We start from the raw sequence: 26573 nt of genomic DNA, 5'->3' as shown, positions 1-26573 counted from the left end.
CCATCTCCATAGTCCTTCCTCCATTACCAAAAGCCTCTCACTGAAAACCCAATACATTCCACCCCTTGCCACTGCGAATTATGTATTCAAGAATTATTATCAAAATTCACCTAAACAAAATCAAACTTCCCCACATAACATTTACAACAACATCATCAGGGCAGTTTCAGGGCAAAACCACCCCTTGTCCCTTCACCACAACGAAAAGAAAATTTCTTATGATCGTGTAACATTTTAACATTGTCCAATCCATATTTTGCCCGTTACCTCTCCCAATTAAATATCCTTATCTTGAAATTGAGCCATGCCCCACATAGGGCACCAATTTTGTCATGGTTTAGGCCCAGTGCCTAACTGAGCACCACAGTGCCCCAAAAAGGGCTAGTCAAAATAGGGACTGGGAGGGCCATCTCCATAGCCCTTCCCCTGTTACCAAAGACACAACCAAAAACCCCTCACAGAAAACCCAATACACCTCCCATAAGGACATGACAGCACAATGAGATGCTTCCTTTGCCTTCTTTTCCCTAGGCTGAATGAAGCCAGCCTCTCCTTGTATGTCATGTGCTCCAGCTTCCTAATGACCTTAGTCACCTCAAGCAACTTCCACTAATCGTCATGACCTTGTAAAAGGTCATGCTGACCTTGATAGTCAGCAGCCTTGAAATGACATTGACACCCTTGACATACATCCTGTCTGGTTCTGTAGACTTTTATGTGTCCAGCTTACTTAAGTAGCCCCTAATTCTTTCCTCCTCTATCATGGCTAGTACCTCTATATGCCAAAATTTGTTAATTGACATGAAGACCTGAGAGGCATGAGAGGAGACCTTGTCAGCGAGATCAGAGCAAAGAAGGCACTGTGCACCTCAGGGTGTTCTGTGATTTCCCATTAGTTGCTGATGTAATTGTGAAGAATAACAGGAAGGGCTTCTGTCCCTCCCTAGTTAGTTCCAGCCAAGATTTTTCTTTCCTAACATCAGCCCTGCGTGACCAGGCCATGCTTCTAGGCTCATTCCTTGTAATCCACTTTTTGTGTATTTGTCATTTTTGTGACTTGAGGAAGTTGTCCTTGAAGATCAACCAGCTACCTGAATTCTTGTCCTTCAGTACAGCTTGCCATAGGATCATGCTTATCTGAACAAACCAAAGTCTGCTATTCTAAGCATCTTTAGTCTGCTATTTGCATTCCTTACTTCAGTCACAACTGTCTCACAGTCACTGTGGCTGAGGCTGCTCTTGACTGTCATATCCTCAAGCAGTTCTAATTAGGATTACAGCTAATTAAGATGAGGTGACTCATTTCTTAGAGAGGAGTTTATCTTAAGTCATGTGAATGGTTTCTGTGGCAGTGCTGCTGTTTTCAAATTCTGCTTTGTTATTTATTTATTTTTTAAGAATAGAAGTGCTATCTCATTTGCCATTGAATAACACCTAGAACAATCAGAAAAATATAAGTAACTTTAAAGCAGTCAATTGACAAAGGAGGTAATATAAATCTGCATCTACTTTGCACAGTTATAAGCAAGGAATATAAAATGCGTGTTTGTATGCTTAGTTTTATTTGAGAAGTCTTGAGGTCCTTGGCCTCTGGAAAGAATTCCGCTTCATAAAAATTTTCTGCTGAAGTGTGTGCTTCTTTCAGTCTGTCATAATATTTTAATGTTATCTCTCTATAATTATTTTTGGATAAAGCAGGTTTTTTTATTATGAACTTTTTTACAAATATATATATTTCAGTTTGAATGCATATACTGTTTTTAAATTCTGAAAGCTTTCAATTCTGCAAAGGTACTGGTCAGCATTAATCTTCACAGATTTATTTCATTGACTGAACAATGAAGGTAATTGTATGACAAAGTGTTTACTCATATTGCTTTGCAGATCCAGTTGTTGGAAAACCTGCAGGAATCCTGGACAGAATATGAAAATAATGTGCAGACCCTAAAAACTTGGTTTGAAACCCAAGAGAAGAAGCTGAAACAGCAACAGAAAATTGGAGACCAGGCCTCAGTACAGAATGCTTTGAAAGACTGTCAGGTAATGTCCCCTTATAAATAACAATATTCACTTTCCAAAAGTTAGAAACAACACTTGATGAAGCCATGTGAAATCTTTGTATCAGTGAAGTCCATGACAGAACTCCTCTTTACTTCAGAGAGGGAAGCATTTCATTCCTAAAGTGAAAGCAATAAGAAAGGAGGAAGTAACAGTAATGTCCCAAAGATCATTAAAAGGAATCAAAGGAATTATTCTGTTTGCATTGTCTATTAAAGCATGGACATTTCCAAGCATGCCAGGCATACTAAACTAGAAAGGCATCAAAGGAATATGTTCCCATTCCTGTTTAGCCAGTCTTATGGAACTTGATGTCATGAACACCATGCTTCACTATTCAGAAATATTTTTTTTCCTCCACCCACTCCTCTTTTTTTCTATTCTTTTTCCTACCAGGTATATTCCACCTGACTGTTCAAAGAAAAATGCTAGAATCCAAGGAGGTTTTACGCTTTTATTCAAAATGTGTTAGAAGTAAATTTATTTCAAATATTCGACTATCCAGAGAAGGAATTAGTGCTGAATTCACTTTTGTTTTCAGAAGACTGAAGGAGAATCATGATTACAATGGGCAAAGTCAGGATAAGTCAAAGCTCAGCTATATATAATGTACAGAAGTTCAGAAAAGCCTCAGTTTTTCATGTGAAATTCATACAGGGACTACAGAGCAGTGAATAAGGCGTCAGAGTTGGCATCTTAGAATAGCACATGTTTAAGCTTGCTTCTGGAGCTATCAGGCTAGTGTTCAAGCTTATAGGTATATAAGCAAAATAGATTTTTCTGGATATATAAACAAGGCCTCTGCATGGTATCAAGCATCAGATAATTTTTACTTAAAAGTGTTTTTTTCTACTTGACACCAAATAATGAATTTCATACCAGATCTAATATGTAATTAAACTCTATCAGGACAACTGCATGCCCAAAATCTTAGTGTTCTCATCCCTTTAAAAAGAAGTAAGGAAGCATGTTCATCTTGGTGTGGCTGTCTTTCCTGCATGCATTTAATGAATGAGATTAATACGATCTAGCTTTTAAGTCTTTACAAACAGAACAGCTGAAAATCTATTCAAATGAAATGCATAAGAGAATTTAATCTACATTCACCAGTGTGTTAAACCCATCTTTGTTCCTGTAAAAGGAAATAGTTGTTTAGGCCAGATATGTTAGAAATAGTTTTTTTCTTAAGTTCTTGACATAAGTTTTCAAACTAGCTGCAGTGCTTAGTTTCAGTTCAGACGTCTTTATGCTTTCAGCATGATAAGGCTGAAACAACGGTAGTTTAGCATAGCCTGACATAATCAGCAGGCTATGCTTGTCTGGAGTTCAAAGCTGAATCTGATTTATCATCTTTATAGTTCCTTTTGGTCAGGGTAGTTAGCAAATACACTTGGAGAGTCAGTTATAGATGGCAAGGCTTTGATCAGCAGAGAAATAAATTGTTTAAGAAATAACTGTATCGGCCACTCCCACGTATCCAGTTCAAGTAGTACAAAAGCTGCAGTTTATTTATTAACTGAGGCTAGTTGCTGCCTAGTGTCATATTAACAAGTGAAAGCGACCATTTTTTCACATCACAGATCAGAAACAGTGATGTGCCTTTAATTCATTTAACATAAACATTTGCTATTCTTGGTGTTTGAAACTTTTGCCCATTTTACATTCTGAATTTTGGAGTAACTTTGTACAAACTTAAATGCCTTTTTTAGCATTAAAATCCACTTCTTGGAAAGTCAAATTTACTATGCACAACTTAGAAGTGTTTGCTTTTTTACCAGTGTCACCTGGTAAAAAAATAAGTACTACTCCATAGTTTGGAACAAGGTCATGGCTTGAAGTTTGAAGAAATGTGAAATAATACAAAAGAAAATGCTAACAATAAACAGTACAGCAAAAATGCTCTTGCATTTATAGACAAAAGTGCATTGTATGCAAGCAGGGATAAATTCTATTAACAGCTAATGTTTGCAAGACTGGGCAGAATTTGGTTCCAAGTACTCTCAGCACTATCTAAAATCCAGTCTGTTTATGGCAGTGCTTCACTTGTTGTTGCAGTTTTGACTCTTAGGGTGAGTAATATATTGAAAGACATGGGTTTTCAGTTTGCCCAGAGTTTTGTTGCATTGTTTTTCTTCCCTGATGATCCATCTCTCTCAGTAAGGAAGGGCTTGCAGAAAATTAAAAAATAACCTGAGATCACAGGATGCGGTACTTAATGTTGAGGCATCCCAAGATTGCACTCACCTCACAGTCTCCTTTCCATATCATGCAGACTACTTAATCTCCAGACAGGTAAACATATATTTGTGCTAGTGCGAGGCCTACAAGCTGTACCTCCCCCTCTTTGCTCAGACTCAGCATTTCCACTACCTGAAGCTACACAGCTTCCGTATGAGTCAGAGCACTGCAGGACATTCTTGGATCTCCCTTCACCATGCCATGAAATTACATAGTTAGTTTTCTGGCTAGGAATTAGCTTATAGGAGCATGCTATATGACTCACAGCTGCTTACTGAGTCTTCTTTTTCCTTCATTTTGTAACTTCATTCTCATGCTATTCAAGCATGAGGAAAATCACAGGCTTTGTGACTAGTGACTTTGTAACTGTAACTGGTATGTTACATACCAGAGCTTCTGCACTTCACTTATTGATAAAACGTGGCAAAACTGGCAAACTTTAAATCAGCATTTCCATGACCAATCTAGGGTCATCTTAAATCAACAACACGATCAGAACCTGCCTGAAGCAGAAAAACAAGCCACTAACAAGCTGTCCTGGCCTCAGTGGTTATATACTCAGCCCTGTTTTCTTCACTAGTTTTCACACCAACTGTTCGTTTTCTTCCAATTTTCTTTGGTTAGTGTGTGGGAACACAGAGCAACATACTATCGAGCTCATTTATGCTTCCCAACAGCATGCAACCTTGAGGAGGCAATAACGAAAATTCCTGCAATCTGTTGCTTCTTGTCATTGACTGGACTCCAGTGAACTTGTCATCTAGGGGAAGGCTCACTGTCCTTGGGCAAGGGGCTTTGCTGGGACCTGGCAAAGGAATAAAGACCCCCATTTCTTGTGGGGAGGCATGGCAAATGGACATCTTTCCCTGTGAAGTAATTTTGTCCTTTTCCTTGGGTGGCAACATTTCTTTTTTTGTTTCCAGAGGCTTGAGCCAGCTTTGGCTAATTAAAAAGCCCTCTCAGTATTCCAGGACAAACTAAGACAAAATTTTCCCATGTATTCAAACTGCTGTCCTAATTTTAATGAGTTTTGGACTCTTACATGAAAGCAGAAGATTACACAGAAGTTTAATGTAGAGGACATGCTTCTGTTTAAATTAAAGACACTTTAAAGGGAACATAAAATACTAAATAAAGTTACTGTGGAGTTATGATTCTCTGGCTAATAAAAAGCCAAAGTATACAAGCATGAGTTTCCCGTTTTTTAAACTAAGGAGCTTGTGGATGTCTTTATTGTCACAAGGCATTATCTATCCAATTAATCAGATTAAAAACACTCAGGTATCTTCTTTTTCTTTTCAGGAATTAGAAGAATCGATGAGAACAAAGGAAAAAGAAGTAGAAAATGTAGAACAGAGTGGTCTGTCTTTGATACAGAACAAGAAGGAAGAAGTCTCTTCTGCTGTTATGAATACACTGCAAGAAATTAACCATTCCTGGGCCAATTTGGGTCACATGGTAAAAGAATCATCAAGGGACAAATTATAGCTCCAGGAACAGGGCATGGAGGAGAGGGAGAATTAGCAGTTTGCAACTAGTGGATTTCTTCTGTATTGTAGGGGAAGAGATTCTGAATTGTGTCCCTATTTCCATCCATCCTCAAGTTTGTGTGTACATTCTACATAAAATGGATATAATATTTCCTATTTCAATGATGCTTTTATTTCTTGTAATTGAAGCTTTTTAGGTGCTTCTTGATATTTAATGAAAGGTATCAAATGATCTGGAAGGAACTAGCTTTTCAGGCGCACAGGTCTCACAGAGTAAGGAAGAGATCAGCATTAATTGTCATCGTCCAAAGCTTGGTGACACCAGTCTGCCCTCTCAGGAGGAATGTAGTGTGTTAGTGCTAGCCTTTCTGCTGACTTTTGCAGACTGACTTGCCTGCCTTAGGGACACATGCTTCATAGTCTTAAGCACTTTCTCTTGAACCTGCTTAGGACCAAAGTAGAATGGACTTAATACCTTCTCAGTCCCTGCCATCCTAGCTTTATAAAATCAAGCAGAACTTTATTCTGTACCCAGTGTAAGCCTCGCTGATTGTTGTGCAACAGCTTCATTCTCCAGCAGGTTTAAGTTTAAGGATGAAAACAGGTGGTATCTGAGATCAAAAGAAAGGAAATTATTTAAACAAAAATCAAGTATTGTGAATGCCCTTCATTTACTTTGGTTTTTTTCCTCTTAGGTTAGCCAGTTGAAGATACTGTTGCAATCTGTTCTGGATCAGTGGAGCATTTACAAAGTGGTTTATGAAGAACTGAATAGTTACCTGACAGAAGCCAGATATTCTTTGTCTCGTTTTTATCTTCTTACTGGTTCTTTGGAAGCTGTGAAAGTCCAAGTTGATAACCTTCAGGTGAAAAGAATAATATGCCTCTTGACTTACTAAGGATGGACTTAAGGGTTAATTTTGTCCTCATTGCATGAATGCAGATAACTATACATTTTGATTCATAAGAAATGGAAGTGCAAACATACTGGCACATTAAAATCATATGACATTAAGAGAACATGTTATCGAATAGCCATTGCATTTTTCATTTTGCAGAAAAATAAAATGGAGATAGTTGGGGTTTTTTTAGGTTTTTGATGCTATTTAAATTTTGAGCTGTACTGTCAAACTGTTTTAAAATCATGCTGGTGACAATTAAAACTAATGTTTCTCACTCTGCTCTGTGAGGCTTCTGGGCTACTGGCAAATATTGAGATCACATTTTAAACCTCCCTCCCATCAAAGAAAATAATGTTCCAAAAGCTGAGATACTCACATGTTCAAGTGGTTTTTCATTGTAAGAAAAGCATACAATACAATGAGACTTCTGTTACAAAAGAATGAATTAATATTAATTTAAATAAATTAATTTAAATAATTGCATCAATAATTATTGAAATTATCGTTCTCTTACATAGACTAACCTTTTAAGTTGTTGTCTTTCAAATAAAAAACTAGTTATGCGAAGATTTCCAGATGCTTAAAGTAACAAGAACTTGTGTTGTTAGTATTTGCCAGCAGATTTAAGTTTACATTATCATTTAAATATTTTGTATGATTTGAAGTCCAGACAGATATAAAGCTAAATGCTGTAAGCATGAACAGCACCTTTCAAATCAAGATTTAAAGAGCATCCATTCGTGCACTTGGTTAGATTTTTAAAATTGTTATTCTATCTTTTTTTAGAGCCTCCAAGATGAATTGGAAAAGCAAGAAAACAGCTTACAGAAATTTGGTTCTGTGACCAATCACTTGTTGAAAGAATGCAGCTCACCAGTGACTGAAACGCTTACCAACACTTTGAAAGAAGTGAATATGAGGTAGAAAATGTCTCTCTGTTGAACTTTACTTTCAGTGGTAAATTTGCATTTATGCATTGACCCAATTTTCCATAATTTCTATTTTTGTTTTATATTATGATTTTATGTTTTGGGGGGCTTGGGGAGCTTTTTGGGTAGACAGGGTTATTCCTTTTGTCAAGGGCTGGTGCAGAACTGTCTCATTTACTACTACTAATAAATGAAACGTTATTTTCTCCAGCAACGGATTTGGACATTAGTGTCGGTAGTTTTGCTCCATGCACGGCTGCCAACCAAGATTCATAAATACCATGCTGGAAAATGATACTGTATTTAGAATGTGAGAATCCTGTCTGAAAATTTTGTTTACTATGCATGCACCTAGTTCCCAAGATTTTAAGTTGCTATTTCTAGTTGTAGGAAGGGCATGGTAGGCAACAATGCTTGATATTGCCTTCACCAATAGCTTGGCAAACAGCTCCTTCAGCTTCGATCCAGGCCAGAACCAGTGTAAGAGTCTACTCAGAGAAGCTACAGAAAGGCAGGATCCAAAAGCAAAAACTAGCTTGGTGGAAAGTTGTGGGATATTTTTAAAAATACAGTCATGCCAAATTTATTTTGACCTGTAGTCCATCCTGTGCTAGAATCTGGAAGTGGAGAGAGGGATTATTTACTGCATTTCTAAAAAGATACTTTAGGATTTAACAGGTTTGATGATGTCTCATGGAGTTTTCACTTCACTATTTTAATCATGTAATAGTAATTGAAAAATATTGTGATTTCCTTCAGTATGGAAATAATGAGGCAATTTGACAAATAGCACATTGGAGAAAATATATGTTTCTGATTGCCATTAGAGCCAAAAATTCAGAGGAGGATTAGATATTTAATTGGATAATAAAAATATTAATAATTTTAATAGGTCTGTGAGTTATAGAGAGCTTTATGGCTTTAAATATCCTGTCAGGGCTTGGAAGGAGATTGCAGCAGAAGAAATGGTTTCTTTCCTACACCTAGTTTGGGCCTCTTATGCTCTTGCACGAATCTGGTACTGACAGTTCATGGCTGGTCATGGATGCTCTGTGCAGTGAACTAAGTGGAACTAAGTGTGCTAAGTGGAAATAGCAGGAGGTTCACTTCGAAAAGTACGCTTCAGCTCTGACCTGAAGCGTTAATATACAGCATCCAAGACACAGCACAGATAAGACTGATGTGACAAGTCAACATATTTCTTTGATTTCTCCCCCACCCCTCCCCCAAACGTCTAGATCTTGATTATTACCAAAATTCTTAAAAGCCAAAAGACCATGGGAAAAAGGCAGAGAGGAAGAGGGGCAGGGGTAGTTCTTGTGGATTCCCAGGCTTCAGTCATTGATCCAATCTCTTCTTCAGGTGGAACAACCTTCTGCAGGAGATTGCAGAGCGACTGCATGCCAGTAACGGCCTCCTTCAGCTGTGGCAGAAGTACGAGGACTGTTACCAGAAGTGCTCTTCCACAGTCCGTCAGTGGGAAGACCAGACCAATGAACTCCTGAAGAATGCCACGGGCAAAGACATTACTGATGATGAGGTTACTTCTTGGATTCAGGGCTGCAATGTATGTTCAGTTAACCTTTGCAGTTTTTTACAGCTCTGTGGGCTAAAAATCACAAGAGGCTCCTCATTACTAAACGCTATACTTGGTGTATTGGAAACTTGCATACAAGCACATTTCTTTTTACTGATGCATCTCAGGCACAGGAGAGACAGCTTTACATCTGCCACACAAATCTCATGAGTTTCTCATATGTTTCATACATTCTCTCCATTACTTCTTGTGGTGGTGTTTCAGGAGCTTGTATCTGAAATCATCTCTCTATAGAAAGTGGATAAATTATATAATTTGATTCAGTCTTAAGTCCTTGCTTATCGAAGGAGTTCTTGATTGAGAAAGTATCTCTACCAAATCTATTGAGTACCTTATAATAGAAAGAAGCACAAGATCCTTTGACTGTGTTCCCACCAATCAGGGCTGTTCACTTTTTTCTGAATGAAAAGAGACTGTGTACGCTCTGGGGATGTCTTTATTCTTTACAGAAGGACACCATTCACTCTGAAACCTTGAGATTCTTCCTTTTTCAGACTGTATCTCAAGGCAGCAGGGTAGTTTATTTCCTATCTGTGGCTTCATTTTGGTTCTTTTAAGTTTATGTGTCATTAAAAAAACCCACAGTTGTCTTAGTGTAAGCAAGACAATTGCAAGAAATAAAATGAGCACATTGATGAGCTTTTTAATTTGCTGCCATAGTCATCTGGACTGGCAATTCAGATTGTTCAGTCTGAAGAATTTCTTCATTTCCTGATGTCCTATTCTTTAGCCATTATTTAGGCCACTTACACAAGTTATTTTTTCATCCCTCCTGGTAATTCACAGCAGGAAAAAAAGGGAGGATTGAGATGAAAATCGACCCGCAGTGAGAGCTGCCACTGCTTAGGACCAGCATGTCAGTAGATTCAAAAGGTTTATTTCAGCAAATATTGCCTCATCAGTAACTCAACTTTGCTCAAAGGTCACTTCTTTCTGTCCCACTGTGCACAGGTACTTTGATGTATTTTTTTATTCTGCACATCCTTTTCATACAATGTGTGAGTAGACACTTTGGCATTGACATACAATAGTAAATACAAGTTTTTCATATAGTGGTGGAGTTTGTTCATTTCATTCCTTCTTTAAATCAGGGAAGAATGACATCAGCAGAATGTCAAGGTAACTAAACATATCTTTATTCAATGTTTTTCCACAGGATGTACTCATGGATTTACATCAGCAGAATGTCAGGTTAACTATTCATAATCTTTATTCAATGTGTTGTCACAGGATGTACTCATGAATTTGAAGACAGCACAGGAGTCACTAGTTACTCTTCAAGAACTGGGAGAGGAGCTAAAAAACCAGGTGAAGGCTTCAGCAGCAGCAGCTATACAGGCTGATAATCTTTCTCTGATCCAGCATCTGTCAACCGTAGAACAGTCTCTCCGCAAGCAACAGGCTGTGCTTCAGGTATGTGGAGAGTGCTTTCAGTCCTTGAATCTGATCATCCTGTGGTACCTGAAAACACATAAATTGGCTAAAACTGCCATAGAGAAGAGGTTGGTGTTACTTGTTCATCAGTATTTCCTCTAGGAAGGCCAAAGCCCAGCATAGAGACCTTGTGAGAAGGTCCCAAATTCTGGCAAGAGGATAGCAAACCTCATGGAGGAGAGTGTCCATCTGGAATGCTAAGGGCACCATGCTTCCTGTGGACAGCAATAGTGCTAACAGCTGTCTTCCCAGCTACTGCTGTCTTCCCAGCTAGTTTCTTAGCAGTAAAACAAATGAGATAGTCTGAATAATTGTGTAGAATTGATTTTTACAGTTTCTATTAGTGTCAGTGAACAGACTGACACCTACCATTTGTGTCAAAGCCTGTTCAAGTGTTGCTTATTGCTTGTGTCACCAGGGACTAAAGACCAAAAAAAAAGAGTGGCAGAATGTGTTCCATAAGAAATTATATGGAAGTATGAGAAGGGAACAAAAGTAGTGGCTTCTGTTTGGGTGACAAAAGGAGATATTCAAGAAATCCAGCATCGTCTAGAATGTGCTCATAACATCACTGTGGTGTGAGGAGACAAAATATAAAATAAGTTTTTCATTTCAAATTCCAATAATAGCAACTAGTGGTTCTCTCTGCTGACAAATTCAACAAAGGAGTTAGTTTCATAAGAGGAAATTAGAGAAGATTATCTATTTCAAGGCAAGGAAATATTTATGTCCTTTGTTGAAGTGGTGTCATTTTGCTATGATTAAAATTCCTCTGTTCTAACCTAAAAAAAAACCCCAATAATTCCACAGTCTGTGAGCAAAGCAGCAGTTAGAATTGCTCCTAGCAATTTGCAAACCTAGAATGAGAATAACCAGGAATGTAATGTCAATATGGATGCTGTGTGGCCAGAGATCTTAAACTGGGTCCTTTTCTATTTGAGGCTGGAGTCCTGGACTATCAAACCTTTGCCGAAAACCTGCAAGACCTTGAGGCCTGGATAACAGAAGCAGAAGAAATATTGAAAGAACAGGATCCCAGTCATTCATCTGATCTCTCAGCAATACAGAGTAGAATGGAGGAACTCAAGGTGATTAACAAATGCACAATATATTGATGGTTTTTTTTCCTGTTAGCCTGGTTATTTACAGCACAGGGTATGCACAAGTATAATTCTATACATATTAAAGGACTAACACTCATACAAGGTGTAAGACTGAGAACTTAGAAGTTTCGTGGCAGTCAAGGAGTGTCTGTGTTACTTTGCCCCACAACAAAGGACAGGGAAACTGTTTAGAAAAAAATACATAATCAAAATGGGAATAGAAATTTTAGCAGTTTTTTGAGATTTTCTTAATCTTTTTTTCTCTTTGACTTTTTTTGAATTTATGCAATTCGTCTTTCAGTGATGCTTAGTTTAGTGATGAAGTCTTCTGTTCATTTGGGATATTTTGGTATACTAAAGTAACATTCCTACTGTGTACCATATGATCTCCATTTGAGCTCTTTCACTCTTTTTTTGTGGGGCTTTTTTCCCCCCCTCTTCTTTCTTCAGAGACCCTGGCAGGAAGCTGATGAACTTTGCCATCTAGGCTGTTTTTGTCATTTTAATCTTCCATTATTTTTCTATCAAGGTTCCACTTCAGACATGCTAAAAACCAGGACATTTTCCTAATGTAGTGAATTGGATATCTCTGTACTGCAAAACAAAAAACTAAAATTAAAAAGTTGAGTAAGTTCAATGGAAATTTGCCAGCCTAACATTCAGGCTAAGACACAAGGGAAAAGGCTCACCTTTTTGACAGTATAAATATATGGCTTCAAACACAAGCCTATTTATGCAGCTCTGAGCGATAAATCCTCAATTCAGCAAAACACTTCACTGCAATTTGGGTTTACATCTCTGTGCATGTTAAAACATAAGTATTCTCCTGGTCTGGGACCAAAGGCTGAAAACTGGAAATGCAATTTTTCCCTGGCATAGGAATTGCTTGCCACTTGGTGGCAACCAAGGCCGTTCCAAATTTAACCGAGTGCTAGTTCATACTTTTGCAATCTATAATAGTGTAATTACTGAACTTCCTAGTTATCACTTTTATTGTTTGTTGCAGGGTCAAATGTTGAAGTTCAGCAGCATGGCCCTGGATTTGGACCATCTTAATGAGCTGGGTTACAGGCTCCCTCTGAATGATAAAGAAGTCAAAAGGATGCAGAACCTGAACAGACATTGGTCTCAAATCTCATCTCAGACTATGGAGAGATTCAGGTGAGAATAGATGAGATTGTTGTATAGTTTTCTTAGATTACAACAGCTAGAAAGTATACCTTTTGCAGAATACAGAAAAAGTTTCAGATATTTCATTAACCAAAGCTCCTTTTCTTTGGTGTACTTTTTAAGTAAAGAGTGAAGCCAGTGAGCTGACATGTTGGTTTTGCCACAAATTAACAGAATTAGAAATGAGAAAGACTGCTACTTTTTGAAGTGTTGACCAAATAAATTGAATGAAGGAGCTGAGTAAGAAAAGTGTTGCCATCTGATCTGTAATTCTGCTGGAAAAGTTACTGCAAGACTCTTTTAACAATGTGTGTGAGAGGAGGAGACCTTATCTGAATCCATCTTTCTTTCTTTCAGTAAGCTGCAGTCTTTCTTGCTGCAGCAGCAGACCTTCTTGGAGAAATGTGAGACTTGGATGGATTTTTTAGGTCAGACTGAGCAGAAGATGACAGAAGAGATTTCAGGAAACTACCAGAGCCTTTTAGAGCAACAGAGGGCACATGAGGCAAGTCACCATGTGTATTTATATATAACTACAATATATACTATTTATACATAAATGGAATGCACATTCTTTTGTGGAGTATTATAATACTATGCCTTGAATTGAATTACATTTGCCTGCACCATCTGAGGATATCTTAACTTAAAAACAGAAACGTGCAAATATGTCAGTGATACCCAGTTTAGGGGTGTCTGCATTTGTGTGTAATGTATCAGTATGCCTATGAGTGTTTGTCCTCTACATTTAGTGTACTTCAGGTTGGTTTGTACCAAGGAAGTAAAAGGTTTTATTTTTCTTCCTGTAGAAACTAATTATTCCCATGCAGTTTGACCCTTCATCTTCAGTCCTAACTGGAGAAGATACCTGTTCTTGTAGTGTATTCTGATTTTGTTAATATTTGTTATTAAATTGCTAATATATACAGCATCTGAAGAGCATGGTAAAGGAAGACTTTTCTGTCAAATACTGAGTTATGTAACTCATAATGGGGCTTCCATTTGGTAACATTTTCTTGAAGAACAACGTGATTTGATCTTTGCAGTGTGCTGGAGTAATCTGTCCATTTGTAACAAATCAAGAACTAGCGCAGCTATTGCTTGAGGAAAAAACTCACTCAGAATTTTTGCTGGCGGATGCCTTTATGATTCTTCAGTCAAGGCCAATGATGCACTCTTTTTTTTTCCACCCATGTTGTTACTGCCAAGAATCCTGGTAAATATCAAGTAAGACAACTCAGTTTTCATAAAAGCTCCCATGTGGCCACAGTAGTTTCATTTCCCACAACTTTTTCAGCTGACCTACCCATAGATGCAGGCCAGATCACAGGGACAGTCATTTCCTTCCCCCTCTCTTGCCTTATATCTCACAACATAGTGTTTGGATTAATGCCTGATAACAAAAAGTAATTCACAACCATTTTTGCTTGCTTTAATATACGTTTGCTTTAGCATTTAACTGCCTTTGCTTTCACAAATATCATCCATTTCATTTCCTATTGGTGCTGCTACCATTAACTGGAAAATGTCTTTGTTAAGTTGGGACATCTCAGGTCTTTGCGCTTTGAATGTCCAGAAATCATTACTGTCTAAGTGAATAATTTCCTGCTGCTGTTATGTCCAGTCACAGCTACGAATTTGTGAAAGCAGTTAATGGCGATCTTCTTGCGTTCACTTTTCTTGAGTTCCCATGATAATTCATTCCTGAAACCTTGATCTGAGCAGTTAGCTCTCTAATGAAGCTTTTTTTTTTAATTGCAACTATAAAGTCATCTCTCAGAATTTGGAAAACTAGTATCTCATTTTCTAAATACTGCACTTCATCCTAAGAAAATGTTGTAAACTGTGGTGTTTCGGGTTTTTTACCCAGAAGTTTTTTTGACCTTTTACATAATTTAAATATATTCAGTACTCAATGTTCTTTGCAGTGCCTCCTGATACTCATGAAGTACCTTTCCACTCCTTGCAGCTGAAAGGGTCAAATCTAAATTTACTGAGATGAATTTCCTGATTGTTTTGCTTTCTTTTTTTGAAGATAATGAGAAAATATTTTGTTTCCACCTGCATTTCCAGAATAAATATTGAAATGTCTCCAGCTCCATTATCAGCTTGCCAGTGCTGACTCATAACTTTGCTGGTGTTTATTGAAACAGGACCCCAGCTACATCAGTAGACTTATTTAGAAATAACTTTCCACTGAAATGTACAAACCAGCAATGTGGAGGTGAGGCCTTTTTTAAATAGCATGCACTAACACTGGCATCTGCATCAGATAAGTTTGTCAGAACAACGTTGTAGTCTTTCTTCCACAGTTCTCCAGATACCCATTTACAAGCCTGGTATGTTGCCTGGGAATCCTGCACAGGTGGAATGCCCTAAGACAAGCATTTGAGAAAGCACTGGCAGGGAAAAGAGAAGTTCCTTGACAACTCAGTGACTGCTTTTTTCCAAGAGTGCTGGTATTGTGCATTCCAACGCCTGCCCTTCTTTCCTCCTCTTTTGAATTCCTATTTCTGTGATTCATTGTCAATCTACATTCAAGATGAAATTGGGGTGGCAAGTGATCCCACATAACAGAGTATCTCTTTTATGTACAGAGATAGTGTACATGCAGAAAGCAAGTGACAGAAATGTCTCTGCTTTGGGACAGGGCTTGAATACCTCCACTCTAAGCAGAGTTCCTCATGCTTGACAAGCTTTTATTTCACCTGTCCTCTTAAAAAAAAAATATTAAAATTGTCTCTTTAGGAAGGGTTGGATTTATTGGATTTTTTAACCAATTTTGTTCTGTTTACTTTCATTCTGTCAACAATGCTGGCAGATGGTGTTGCCTCCTGTGCTTCATCTGTGCTCCCTAACTTGACAGAAATAGATGTGCCAGGAAGTAAAATTTCTGCCTTCTTGCTCAGCTTTCTGAAGTTCTCAATCCCACAGTACTGTGGTTTTGTTCGTGAGATAATAGAGCAATCAGTTTCTGTCTGGTTTAGGCTCAGTCATTCATAAAGTATTCAAGGTATAAGCCAAGGTATTCAAAGAACCCTATCAAATACTTCTGCAGGGAAATTAGACAACACTATTTCTTTCTATGGGAAAATATATGACCTGGTTAACATTTTCGAAATAAATTGAGTGATTCAAAGAGGCAAAATCTAATTTACATCAATTACTCCATCCTCTAGAAGTCTTAAACTACACACAGCATGCTTGATGGATTTAATTGTGCAGGTGCCAGTGGGTATTTTGCTGGCAGCTGCAGATGCAGGGATTGGTACATCACAGTTTGAGCTGGTGGGAAGCCATGTAAGAGGGGTGTAATCTGGATGTGAGGAATAATGGCTCTCATTTTAGCAAGGGTGAACTTCTGTCAACTGCACATACCATCACTAACAAAAGAAAAGAAGACTCTCAAGCTTCTTACTAGTATATTTTTTCTTTTAATCTCTCTGAAATCTCTCTTTTGAACACGGAGTGGGTCCAGTCCTGAGCTGATGCCTGGGTGTACTTTCAGCAACATAAGAATATTCCTGAACAACCTTATCTAGAGACATGGTCCATTGCTAAAAGAAAAGATGTTTTTAAAAATAAATTTAAGTAGTATGTTTTAAAGTCATCTTTATTTAAGTAGTACGTAGGTAATTTTTTGTCTTAAGTAATATTTAAGCTATAAGGGAATTTTAAAAGTATTGTTAAAGGTTATTGTGACTGATGGGGAAAATTGAAAAATAAATTGGTAAAATTTGAAGTGGAAAATTGATTTCTAGCTACTACACATGGCTGACCATCTTTTAAAGTTCTATTGGCAGTAAAAATTTGTATTAAGAGCTTATATAACATTATCACACACAATCTGTGCATAAATTCAATTTAACAAGGCAAAGGACCATAATATTCTTAAACATGTCAGAAAATAAAAAGTGCCATTTCTGTCCATGCAATAGCTAACCTATATGGATCTTCTTGTAAATCACAGTGCCAATCACACAGTTGTACTCAGACACATAAAGCCTAGCTCCTGTTGATACTATTTAGCTTTAAAACAGTTCTTTTAAATCTCAAGGAACTAATAATAATTACTAGAAGCAGTAAGTAACTCCAGCGGTGAGATTTTTAAATGTGTTTCTATTCAAGTCCATGACAAAACTCCCATGAATTAATTTAATTCATTTTTACGAGTGCAAACAGAAAAAAATAAAATGTAAGATCTTGTTTTAACATCCTTGTCTCCTGTACAACAGCTATTCCAGGCAGAGATGTTCAGCAGCCAGCAGATTCTGCATTCAATTATCTCTGATGGGCATCACCTCGTAGAACAAGGACAGGTGGATGACAGGTAGTCCTGTGTTGTTGCTGCTGCTGGTTATGTGAAGTAATACTTAAACTAGTGGGGGGCTTGCAAACAGAGAACATAGCAGATGTCAGTGTTAAGATCATGCTCCTCTGAGGTAGAAGTTACTATCACTGTGGTTAAGCTATTAATTAGGCAGTTCTTAAATAAGACACTATTCTTTAGTATGCTATAGGGTATGTGAATGCATTTGGAAATACAACAGCCTTGAGGCTGCTGCTCCAACAAAGATTTATCTTGGATTATCAAGCATATTACATGTAGGTCTATTTTGATGTAATTCCAAAATGTCACTTTCACCAGAGGAGCCTCCAGTGACCCATATAGTGAGTTACACTTAATTTATGACAGCTGGGAATTTGCCTCCATCAAGAGGATTCCTTACTGCCATTTAAGAACACCTGCAGCCTAAATATTGTTGAATTGAAATTTGTTTCTGTCTGAGATTTGATTTTAAACAATTGTGATCAAATGAATGAAAATCAGTGAAACCTGAGTGGCTTCACACTTGTGTATATGCATTGACTTTGTGAAAGGTATCATGGTCCTAATATAAGATAGGCTGTTTATTGGGATAATAAGTGAGAATTTTGTTAATGCTGTTTATTTCTTGCTTCTGTTTTGAGTTCAGTAGTAAATCCGGGGGTGAATTGTGAAATCTCCACAGTTTACTATGAATTTGGCTAATCCAAAGTGGCAAAACCTATGCGTTTTCTTTGTATATTTCTGGAGAGAATGTAGAAGAGTTTTGTGTGTTAAAGGTTTGGGTTTTTTAATGTCTCATTAATTGAAGACCTTTGATTCTCCCAGTAGACAAAGTGTGAAGCTCTCATCCTCAGCTATAATGAGACTCCAGTGCTTTTCTCCTAGTGTTTCATAATTAGTAGCCAGAAAACATTTTGCCTCTCCCTTCAGTTTATTTCATTAAACAAATAGATCAACGTATGAAGGTTACTATGCATTTTTATTTATTTATCTATTTACAATAGGGATGAATTTAATCTGGCGCTAACTCTTTTAAGTCGTCAATGGCAAGGAGTAACTCGCCGGGCACAGCAGAGGAGGGGGATCATTGACAGCCAGATTCACCAGTGGCAGCGCTATAGGGAGATGGCAGAGAAGCTGCGCAAGTGGCTGGCGGAAGAAGCCTGTCAGCCAGAAAGTGGCCTGGGCAACGTTCCTATCCCATTGCAGCAAGCCAGAGCACTGCTGCATGAAGTGCAGGTATGTCCAGTGTGTTAGCAGAAAGAGGAAAAATCCTCACCTTTTTTATTTTTACAGCTGTCATCTTTTAAAACATTCTTAAAAATGTATTAGATTCAGACTCTCTCCTTTGAAGAAAGCAGTATTGGATGTTAGTTCCTCTTTGGAACTGACATAGCCTCAGAAGCAGAAGTGTGATGGATACAAAGTTGTAGTTCATAAAGTACATGCAATGGCGAACTTACTGGGCCCTTTCTCTAGAGCCTTGTTTGCTTTTGGTTTTGCTTTGTAGCTAACATCACAACTAAACTCTTGAAAAAAAACCAACCAGTAATGTCCTGTTTGAGGAATGTATTCTAGCAAATAAAAAATGGTATTTTGAGTGTCCATCCTCATGTGAGGTTAACGGTATCTATTTAGCAGGTTGATGTCTTCAAGCTTTTTGTCTGGCATTTACATATAATAATAAAGCTTATAAACATAATAGGCTCTAGGGGAACTATTTCTTTTCAAGAGCAATTGAGATATTAATGGGGAGAAATAAGACTTTCATGTCTTTATCTCCTTGGAGAAATTTTCTAAAGGTCTGCTGCAGTAAGTCATTGTGAAAAGTTTAGGGTAAAGCATTTGGGCAGTAGCTCATGCTTAAGGTAAGGTATGCAATCAATTTTGTAGGGCTTAAAAATCAATTATACTGAATTACTAATTGTGATTAAAAGACAAGGCTGACAGAAAACTGTTAATACTTTCAGCTTAAAGAGAAGGTTCTCCTAAGACTGCAAGGAAGTTACCTCCTTACTGTGACAGCTGGGAAGCAACTGCTGCTCTCTGCTGACAGTGGAGCTGAGGCAGCCCTGCAGACAGAGCTTACCGAAATTCAGCAGTGCTGGATGATGGCTAGTACCAAACTGAAGCAACAAAAGAAACAGCTTGCATTGCTACTGAAAGTAAGTGTGTGATTGCTTCTGTACTTCTTCAGCAAGTTCAAGGTTTCTCACTATGAACCCTGTTGAAGAAAAGCATTCTCAGGGGATAAGCACAAATACAGGAATTACATGTATGCTACATGAGCTCACAACTTCATTCCACCACCTCTGAAACTAGCAGTGGTAATGCTTCACAGTAGGCTTGTGTGGTAGTTGGTATCTTTTAATTGATATTTCCAGAACACTACCAATAAAAGATGCTCCTGCCAGTCCTGTTTTTAACACAGAGCAATGTATTTTCTTTTGCACAATGCTGGTTAATTTTTATACTTGCTGTATTGAAAATTAGACTTGCCTTATTTCCTCTACATGCCAGTGTCAAGATCTATCTAGCTATTTAGTAGTCTGTGTTTTCTTCTAGTGTCTTGAGTATTTGCTACTTTAGATAAACCTCTGTTTATCTGCCTTGGGGAAGAAAGCCTTGAATTCAATTTCAGTATAAGTCCAGAATGCCTGCTAACCTAACTTTAAGTACTGAAGATGATAGGCTGGAATTTTGGCTGTTTGGTTTTCCCTTTTACTCATTTTAGGCAGGATAATGAAAATTGGACTTGTATGTATTAATAGTATAGGACAAGGGCTTTTATAATAGTTTCAGAGGTCTAACAGAGATATGGAATTATAAACACTTTAGTTTTGTTTGTAAATAACAAGAAGCAAAGAAAAGCAAGAAAATTCTATTTTTGAAAAGGTCAGGTAAGTATTTTTTTCTTTCTCTTTCAAGCCTTGTTCCTTGTACCTCAGCTTCTACTGGGGGAATTATGTCAGGAAATTTTAGTCATGAAAGCTGTTATCTAAGTACACTAAAAGTTCTGTGGTATTTTGCCTCAGTGAAAATATGGAACTTAATGCTTAAAGATGAGGAAGTAGGGAAATTACCATGCAAATTATATAAATAATCTCATAGATATCAAACCTTAATTACACAATGCTATCTTGGTTTTAAATACATACTTTTTAGTGGTCTTCTGACCAAATGGGAAGCACAAGTGTATGTTCTAGAAGAGTATGTGTTGATTAAGAACATCACAGACTATTGTCATGTAAGGTCATACTAGTCACTAAGGAGAGAAGAAAGAAGACACTGAAGAGAAGGTTTTTTGCGAGACCTGTTGTTTGTAATTCTCTATCCTGAAGATGGTCATGAAATACAGGAATATATTAGAAAAAAAAATGGAAGGAGAGAAATACAAATACAGTTGTAAAAGGATATTATCTTGAAACAAAAAACTAAGAGAAACAAGTTCCTTATTTTCTGGTATCACACAACTGGCATTCTTCATGGGTTGACTGGCTTAATAGAGATCTTTCTATCTGCAAGTACCTTTTTGATAGGCTTTAACAAGCAGTTGAGGCAGGTAAAAACCATGTCACATGACAGTTGGTATAGTTTGATTGCATTGGACACATTTAAAGTTTTGGAAAGTATACAAACACTAAAGCTGGATGTAGCTGCTAGAAGCAAAATTTAGAGGAGACACTGAAGCTACTTCAATATGGCCTGAATTTGCAGTATCCCCGTTGGTTTTTTTTTCTGGAGACTAATGCACCTGAATGGAGCTCTTGTCAAAGAACAGTGGCAGTTTAATACAGGCATTCAAGAAAGGAAGTGGAAAATAATTTTGACAGGGAGAGGCTTTTCTGAAAGGATGGAGTTGGATCTAGACAATGTTGCGATAACAGGAGGCTTTGGCTTGTGTGTGTATTTCTACTAGCAGGGACCTACACAAAAAAATTGACACAGTTGTACACATGACTCAAGTCTGGAGACTATGAGTATTATTTAGAGGGCATTTTATTATTATGAAAAAGTTTTCACTGTTTAGTGGATAGTTAGGCAAATCAACTGACATAAGAACTATGCAGGTCTGAATTGAAGTATAATAAATATTCTGCCTTCAGGACTGGAAAAAATCTGAAAAGAACATAGAAGACTCCCTGGAGAAGCTAAAATCATTCAAAAAAAAGCTTTCTCAGCCTTTGCCAGAACACCATGATGAGTTGCATGCAGAGCAGATTCGTTGCAAGGTAAAGCACTTGTTAACTGCTGTCTCATCTTTTCTTGCCTTTGTCCAGTAACTTCTTCCACTGTTAATGGGTTTCATATTACTGACTGTGAACACAGGGCAGCCATCCCTGTGACAAGAAACTGTCCATGTTTGGACATCATAATACCGGAGTTATCTCACTGTAATGCAAATCGTGCAGGGCAAATGTAGATCTGATCAAAGTGAGATCAGAAAAGGGTCCAAAAAGTACTGTAGAAGTGCTAAATACTGGTGTGTTTTTATCATAGAAATTTTAACTTCAGCTTTAAACTCATGGTATCTAAATTTTTGTTTTAGTGGTTTTTATTTGAGGTAAGATTACTGGGGGGCATCTTAGATAACACTTTCATGCTATATTCTTTGAAGTTTAGAAATGGATTTAAACTTGAAAATATTTTCAATACAGAGAAGTCCAAACCAATACTTACCGTTGAACTTCAGCGATTTGAGTAGTGTATTAGTTTGTGAGTATTTCTTACAAGACTGACGTATCATTCTCTACTGGGGATTTACCTCTCTCATAACTCTGAAAATATTGGTACATATCGGTATTTTTCTTTTAAACAGGGCTGAAACAGTCATCTTAAAATGGTGGGTCTGCTCAGATATGACTTTAATTCAGTAGGATAACAATGTTGTCTTTGTGCTTCTAAAACTTGTTCAGATTTTTATTTGTTAGCAGGCTGATCCTTTTTCCTTGTGTGCTTCTTTTAAGGAGTTAGAGAATGCTGTTGAAGGGTGGACAGATGACCTTGCACACCTCTCTCTGCTGAAGGAAACCCTATCTGTGCATATTAGTGCAGATGACATCTCAATCCTCAGTGAGCGCATAGAGCTTCTGCACAGACAGTGGGAGGAGCTGTGCCACCAGGCAAGTATAGTACTGAACACTGATATGAATATGCAGGCTACAAAATGTTGGGAGAAAAATTGAATGGAAGTGGCAGCTTTTAGAAAAGATGCGTGTAGGCGCACACAGTTTTTAAACTGATCAGGAAATACGTCTGTTGAAATGCTTCCTTTAGTTACTGCCAGTGTTTCTGGTTCTCCTGAACTTTGTAATGGATGTGAGTTCATATTTAAGCAGCCATGAGAAAAACAGCAAAAAAGTCACACTGTGTTGCTGTGGCATGGCTGGCTGGGGAAAACACAGAAGTAATACAGTTTACTGTGCTTTGGTGGAGGAGCTGTGCTCAGAAAGGAGGTCCCCTCCCTGCTCAACATTACTCTATTCAGTTCTGCTGATAACTTCTGCTTTGTCAGACATTACTGTTTACTTTTCTCTTAGTCTAAGGGTGACTTGGTTGGCTGCAAAATTAGCTGAGGAGTATTTGATTTTTGAGGTGCATCATGCTATTAGTGAGTTTCTTGCCTCCATTTTGCACTTAGAAATCCAGGTAATGGAGTCTCCCTCACCCAGCTTTTCCAATTTTCCTGATGCTATTTCTGTGGTTCAGTATAGATTGCAGTCCAGATATACCAGCGCTAACTTTGAAGTAGTTACTTCACATAAGGTACCTGGGAAGGCTTCAAAAACACCCCTAAAGTATGCTTCACAGTTAACAGCACAGAACTTATGAATTAGTTGCATTTGAATGAGCCAATATAGATGCATCTAAACTATGCTGTAGTCACTTTGTGTATGTTTATGGTAAAGGAGGGAGCCAAGTAACGAAAGACACTTTATCTTAGTTTTGTGCGAAGTGAATGTTTCAGGGTGTAAACCTAGTGTAACACTTTGCTCAACTGTTATTTCCGGAAAGTTGCCATCGAGTTTAGAACCGCAAAAAGGAAATGCAAGATCATGTGTGCGCCCCGTTAAACCTAAGATGGTGGTTAAAGAACACATCACATTTGTTTATGAAAAAGCAGATGTAGTCATCCATCTTCTCAGCTAAAATGCTGATATAAAGTCAGAAACAACATAGATTGCAATGGAAGTAAGTAGTTGCACAGTGTCTGAAATTGGAGAGGTTACTTTGCTGCTCACTCTTTGATGCTATTTTGATTTCAGTGTCCATCTTTGTCTGTCTATTACTATTTGTAGTCTGAGATGGTACCACTGCTACAGCAATTTCTTAAGCCTAGCAATGTTTTCCTTCCTCCTCCTTGACTACAGCATTTGCCTGTCTGATATTTTATGCCTGTTCTTTCCTGTCAGGGTATACCTCAGTCCTTTGGCATCTCTCAAGGTGTCATGCCCACTCAGGAGAATTAGTCATCTATGAAATGATTGTATTGAGACTCAAGTAGAAAATTGCTTGTGCAAAATATAGCGTATCTTTGATTTAGCTTTGTACTTACAAATAATACCCATGCACAAATTATACAGTCTTTTGGAGTTTGGCCTGTGCTATGTAGATATCTATTTTTTTGTTTTGTTCAAGCATTTATATCTTCCTTTTTAATTTAGTCTTCTGGGCAAAAAGTAAGCTATTAATATACTATATAAAATCTTATAAGGGATAAGGGATTGACAGGCTACTAAGTGTACCACTTGGATGCCTCTCTCTGTGCACAGGATGTAGCTAACAGGAAACCTGAAATTAGCACTTAACCTCTAAACACACAGTCACAAAGTTTTTGCAGTACAGCTGCAGTATGTTTTAGTGGCAAGGAAGTGACTGGAACACTTTTGCAGAGCCAGAGGAGGTCACATTGAGGCACTAAGTGTTTCAAGCATCTCTTGAATGCATTTACTATATTGTTTTTGTTCACTCTCCGCAAATGTTTTAAGGTTTCCTTACGTCGACAACAAGTTAGTGAGAGACTGAATGAGTGGGCTGTCTTCAGTGAGAAGAACAAGGAGCTCTGTGAGTGGCTGACACAAATGGAAAGTAAGGTTTCTCAAAATGGTGATATCCTCATAGAAGAAATGATTGAGAAGCTTAAAAAGGTATAGTGTAGTTGCATGTACACTTACATACTGTTCTTTAACTGCTTACTTGTTTTGTGTTGCAGGACCTTTCAGCATACCATAAAATTAAGTGAATGCAAAGTTGAAGGCATCTGTATGCTTTACTAAATGTCTGATCAGAATTTCCTGTAATGAGTTTAACTGTAGCAGATATGTTTATAGAAGGCATTGTGTTTATTTGGTTTGTTGGGGTTTTTTTCATTCTTCTGATAAAATTGTTAAAATTAATTAAATGAAAGAAATATATCTAATATTTCAGAGGTTGTGTCTCCACTGTACCAGTCATCAAAACACCAACATTCACTTGTATTTTTTTACATGGTTCCTTTAGTAGTGTAGAGCAGAGTGTATCCTAGATAAGTACCCTGACTTCTGATTGCTCTTTACTGTCCAGGATTATCAAGACGAAATTGCTGTAGCCCAGAAGAGCAAAATTCAGCTCCAGCAAATGGGAGAGCGACTTGCTAAAGCCAGCCATGAGAGTAAGGCATCAGAGATTGAGTACAAACTTGGCAAGATCAATGACAGGTGGCAACATCTTCTCGATCTTATTGCAGCCAGGTAAAACAGTTGTTCTATTTCTAAGTGCTATGTGGGACAGATGAATATGCCGGATGCCATGAATGTAAAATCTTTTTATTGTCTGCCTTTTGGTCATTAACTGTGAAATGAGTGTATTCTTAACCATCAACATATTTCTGTGACATTCATCTTCCTGTTTTACTTTACCTGACATCCTTTCTTCAAGAAGAGTAAATTCAAAATACTGTCTGCTAGAATGACATAGGATCAGTTACAGTCAGATTTAGAGAGCTTTGCTCCAGTACCGTCTTACTTCAGATGAATGTTTAAAACTGGGTGCAAATGTAGTTTTTCTAAAAAGTTCCTGGCAGACGAATCAAAACTATACATCTGTAGTTTTGGATTTCAAGATGACCAATTCCAAAACTAATAGTTTTTCTGCCTGATTTCTTTTTTTGGAGAGGAGTAATTGCAGGTAGACATACACACATTGAACTTAAAGATTCTTTTTACTGAGGGACAGAAATAAAACAGCAATTTTCATAACTTACAGAAATACAGGATTGTTGATTGATATGTGAAGAAACTGGTTTATTTGTTTCAATACTTTCTGTTGAGTCATGTTACAGCCATTACTGACAATTTTTTCACTATTTTGCACATGTTCATATACTTTATAAGTGTATTTTCTACACTTCTGTGACGTAAGGACATATGAATTAGTAATACTTTAGTCTTGTTGGTATCAAAAGGTTTTGTTTAGTTTTGTCATCTTTTTTCATCTGTTCTTTTTTCATATGGTTTTACAGCATTCCTCCTCTGAAATCTCTAAGCATGGGGGCTGTAAAATTTATGTGTGCAGAAGCATTCTAGTGGCTCCAGTTCTTTTTATAGTGGTTCATTTTAAAGTAATGAACACTGTGTGTTTCTAACAGAACAATTAAGTCAGGAAGTGGTGCATTATAGCTGAGGAGCTTGCTGGTTTAAGAGGATGTGATACATCATCAGTTGTTGAACATAAAGTATATTCACCAGATTTTTGTGTTCATATATTGAAACACATGCTGAGACAAGCGTTCAAATAATACCTTCAGGAATTTTCTAGTGAAAAGTGATTGCATTCAGAAACTGCAAAACACATCTTTGAAAGAGCTGTATTGTCTATTCGGTACTAGAGTTTAGTGTCCTCCAAATCTGTGCCTTGACACAGGCAAGGGTTCAGGATTCTGTATCATTCTTGGGGTGAGGAGATATAAACTGCAATATTATACACTTAAACTTTCTCATTCTGTTATCATGAAGCAGGGTGTCAGGTCTTAGTTTTAAACTGATTTATGTAAAATATTTATTTATTTTTATTTCCAGAACATTTTAACTTAGCCTTCTCAACTAGCATTTGCAGCATTATTGTATGCAATTAAATATATAATCCTTTCCAGTGCTTACTGAAGTGAAAAAAACTCTACAAAGTTTGAGCATTGCATTGTTGAAGTTGGGAAGTAAACAATGGAGAGGTTTGGTCTCAGTTGTGGAAATTTTGCTAGTTCAGCTCTAGCTTAGGCTGATAGCAGTTAAAGCTTAAGTTGTTGATTAATGTACGTACAAAGTACTTGTACTGTTGTCTAATTCCT

The 26573-nt window shown here is 37.5% G+C and overlaps 1 protein-coding gene across 1 annotated transcript in view; it reads left to right on the top strand.

The window, feature by feature from the left end:
- Positions 1-1884: 1884 nt before the first annotated feature.
- The window catches only part of LOC104540453 (nesprin-1-like), a gene marked incomplete at both ends in the record, with an annotated part of 35038 nt that continues 10349 nt past the window's right edge, over positions 1885-26573 (top strand). The window contains 16 exons of the mRNA XM_010184265.1: positions 1885-2040; positions 5599-5754; positions 6482-6652; positions 7475-7608; positions 8980-9184; positions 10445-10627; positions 11590-11736; positions 12758-12912; positions 13279-13426; positions 17157-17251; positions 18256-18490; positions 19222-19416; positions 21358-21483; positions 22219-22374; positions 24241-24399; positions 24815-24981. Of these exons, the coding sequence (XP_010182567.1) occupies positions 1885-2040; positions 5599-5754; positions 6482-6652; positions 7475-7608; positions 8980-9184; positions 10445-10627; positions 11590-11736; positions 12758-12912; positions 13279-13426; positions 17157-17251; positions 18256-18490; positions 19222-19416; positions 21358-21483; positions 22219-22374; positions 24241-24399; positions 24815-24981 (2588 nt within the window). The remainder of the gene's footprint in view (positions 2041-5598; positions 5755-6481; positions 6653-7474; positions 7609-8979; positions 9185-10444; positions 10628-11589; positions 11737-12757; positions 12913-13278; positions 13427-17156; positions 17252-18255; positions 18491-19221; positions 19417-21357; positions 21484-22218; positions 22375-24240; positions 24400-24814; positions 24982-26573) is intronic.

The sequence above is a fragment of the Mesitornis unicolor genome, unplaced genomic scaffold (genome assembly GCF_000695765.1).
Source record: "Mesitornis unicolor isolate BGI_N332 unplaced genomic scaffold, ASM69576v1 scaffold22575, whole genome shotgun sequence".
In the NCBI taxonomy this organism is placed as follows: Eukaryota; Metazoa; Chordata; class Aves; order Mesitornithiformes; family Mesitornithidae; genus Mesitornis; species Mesitornis unicolor.
Note: the sequence above shows the minus strand (reverse complement) of the source record. Positions and strands in the feature narration are given on the sequence as shown.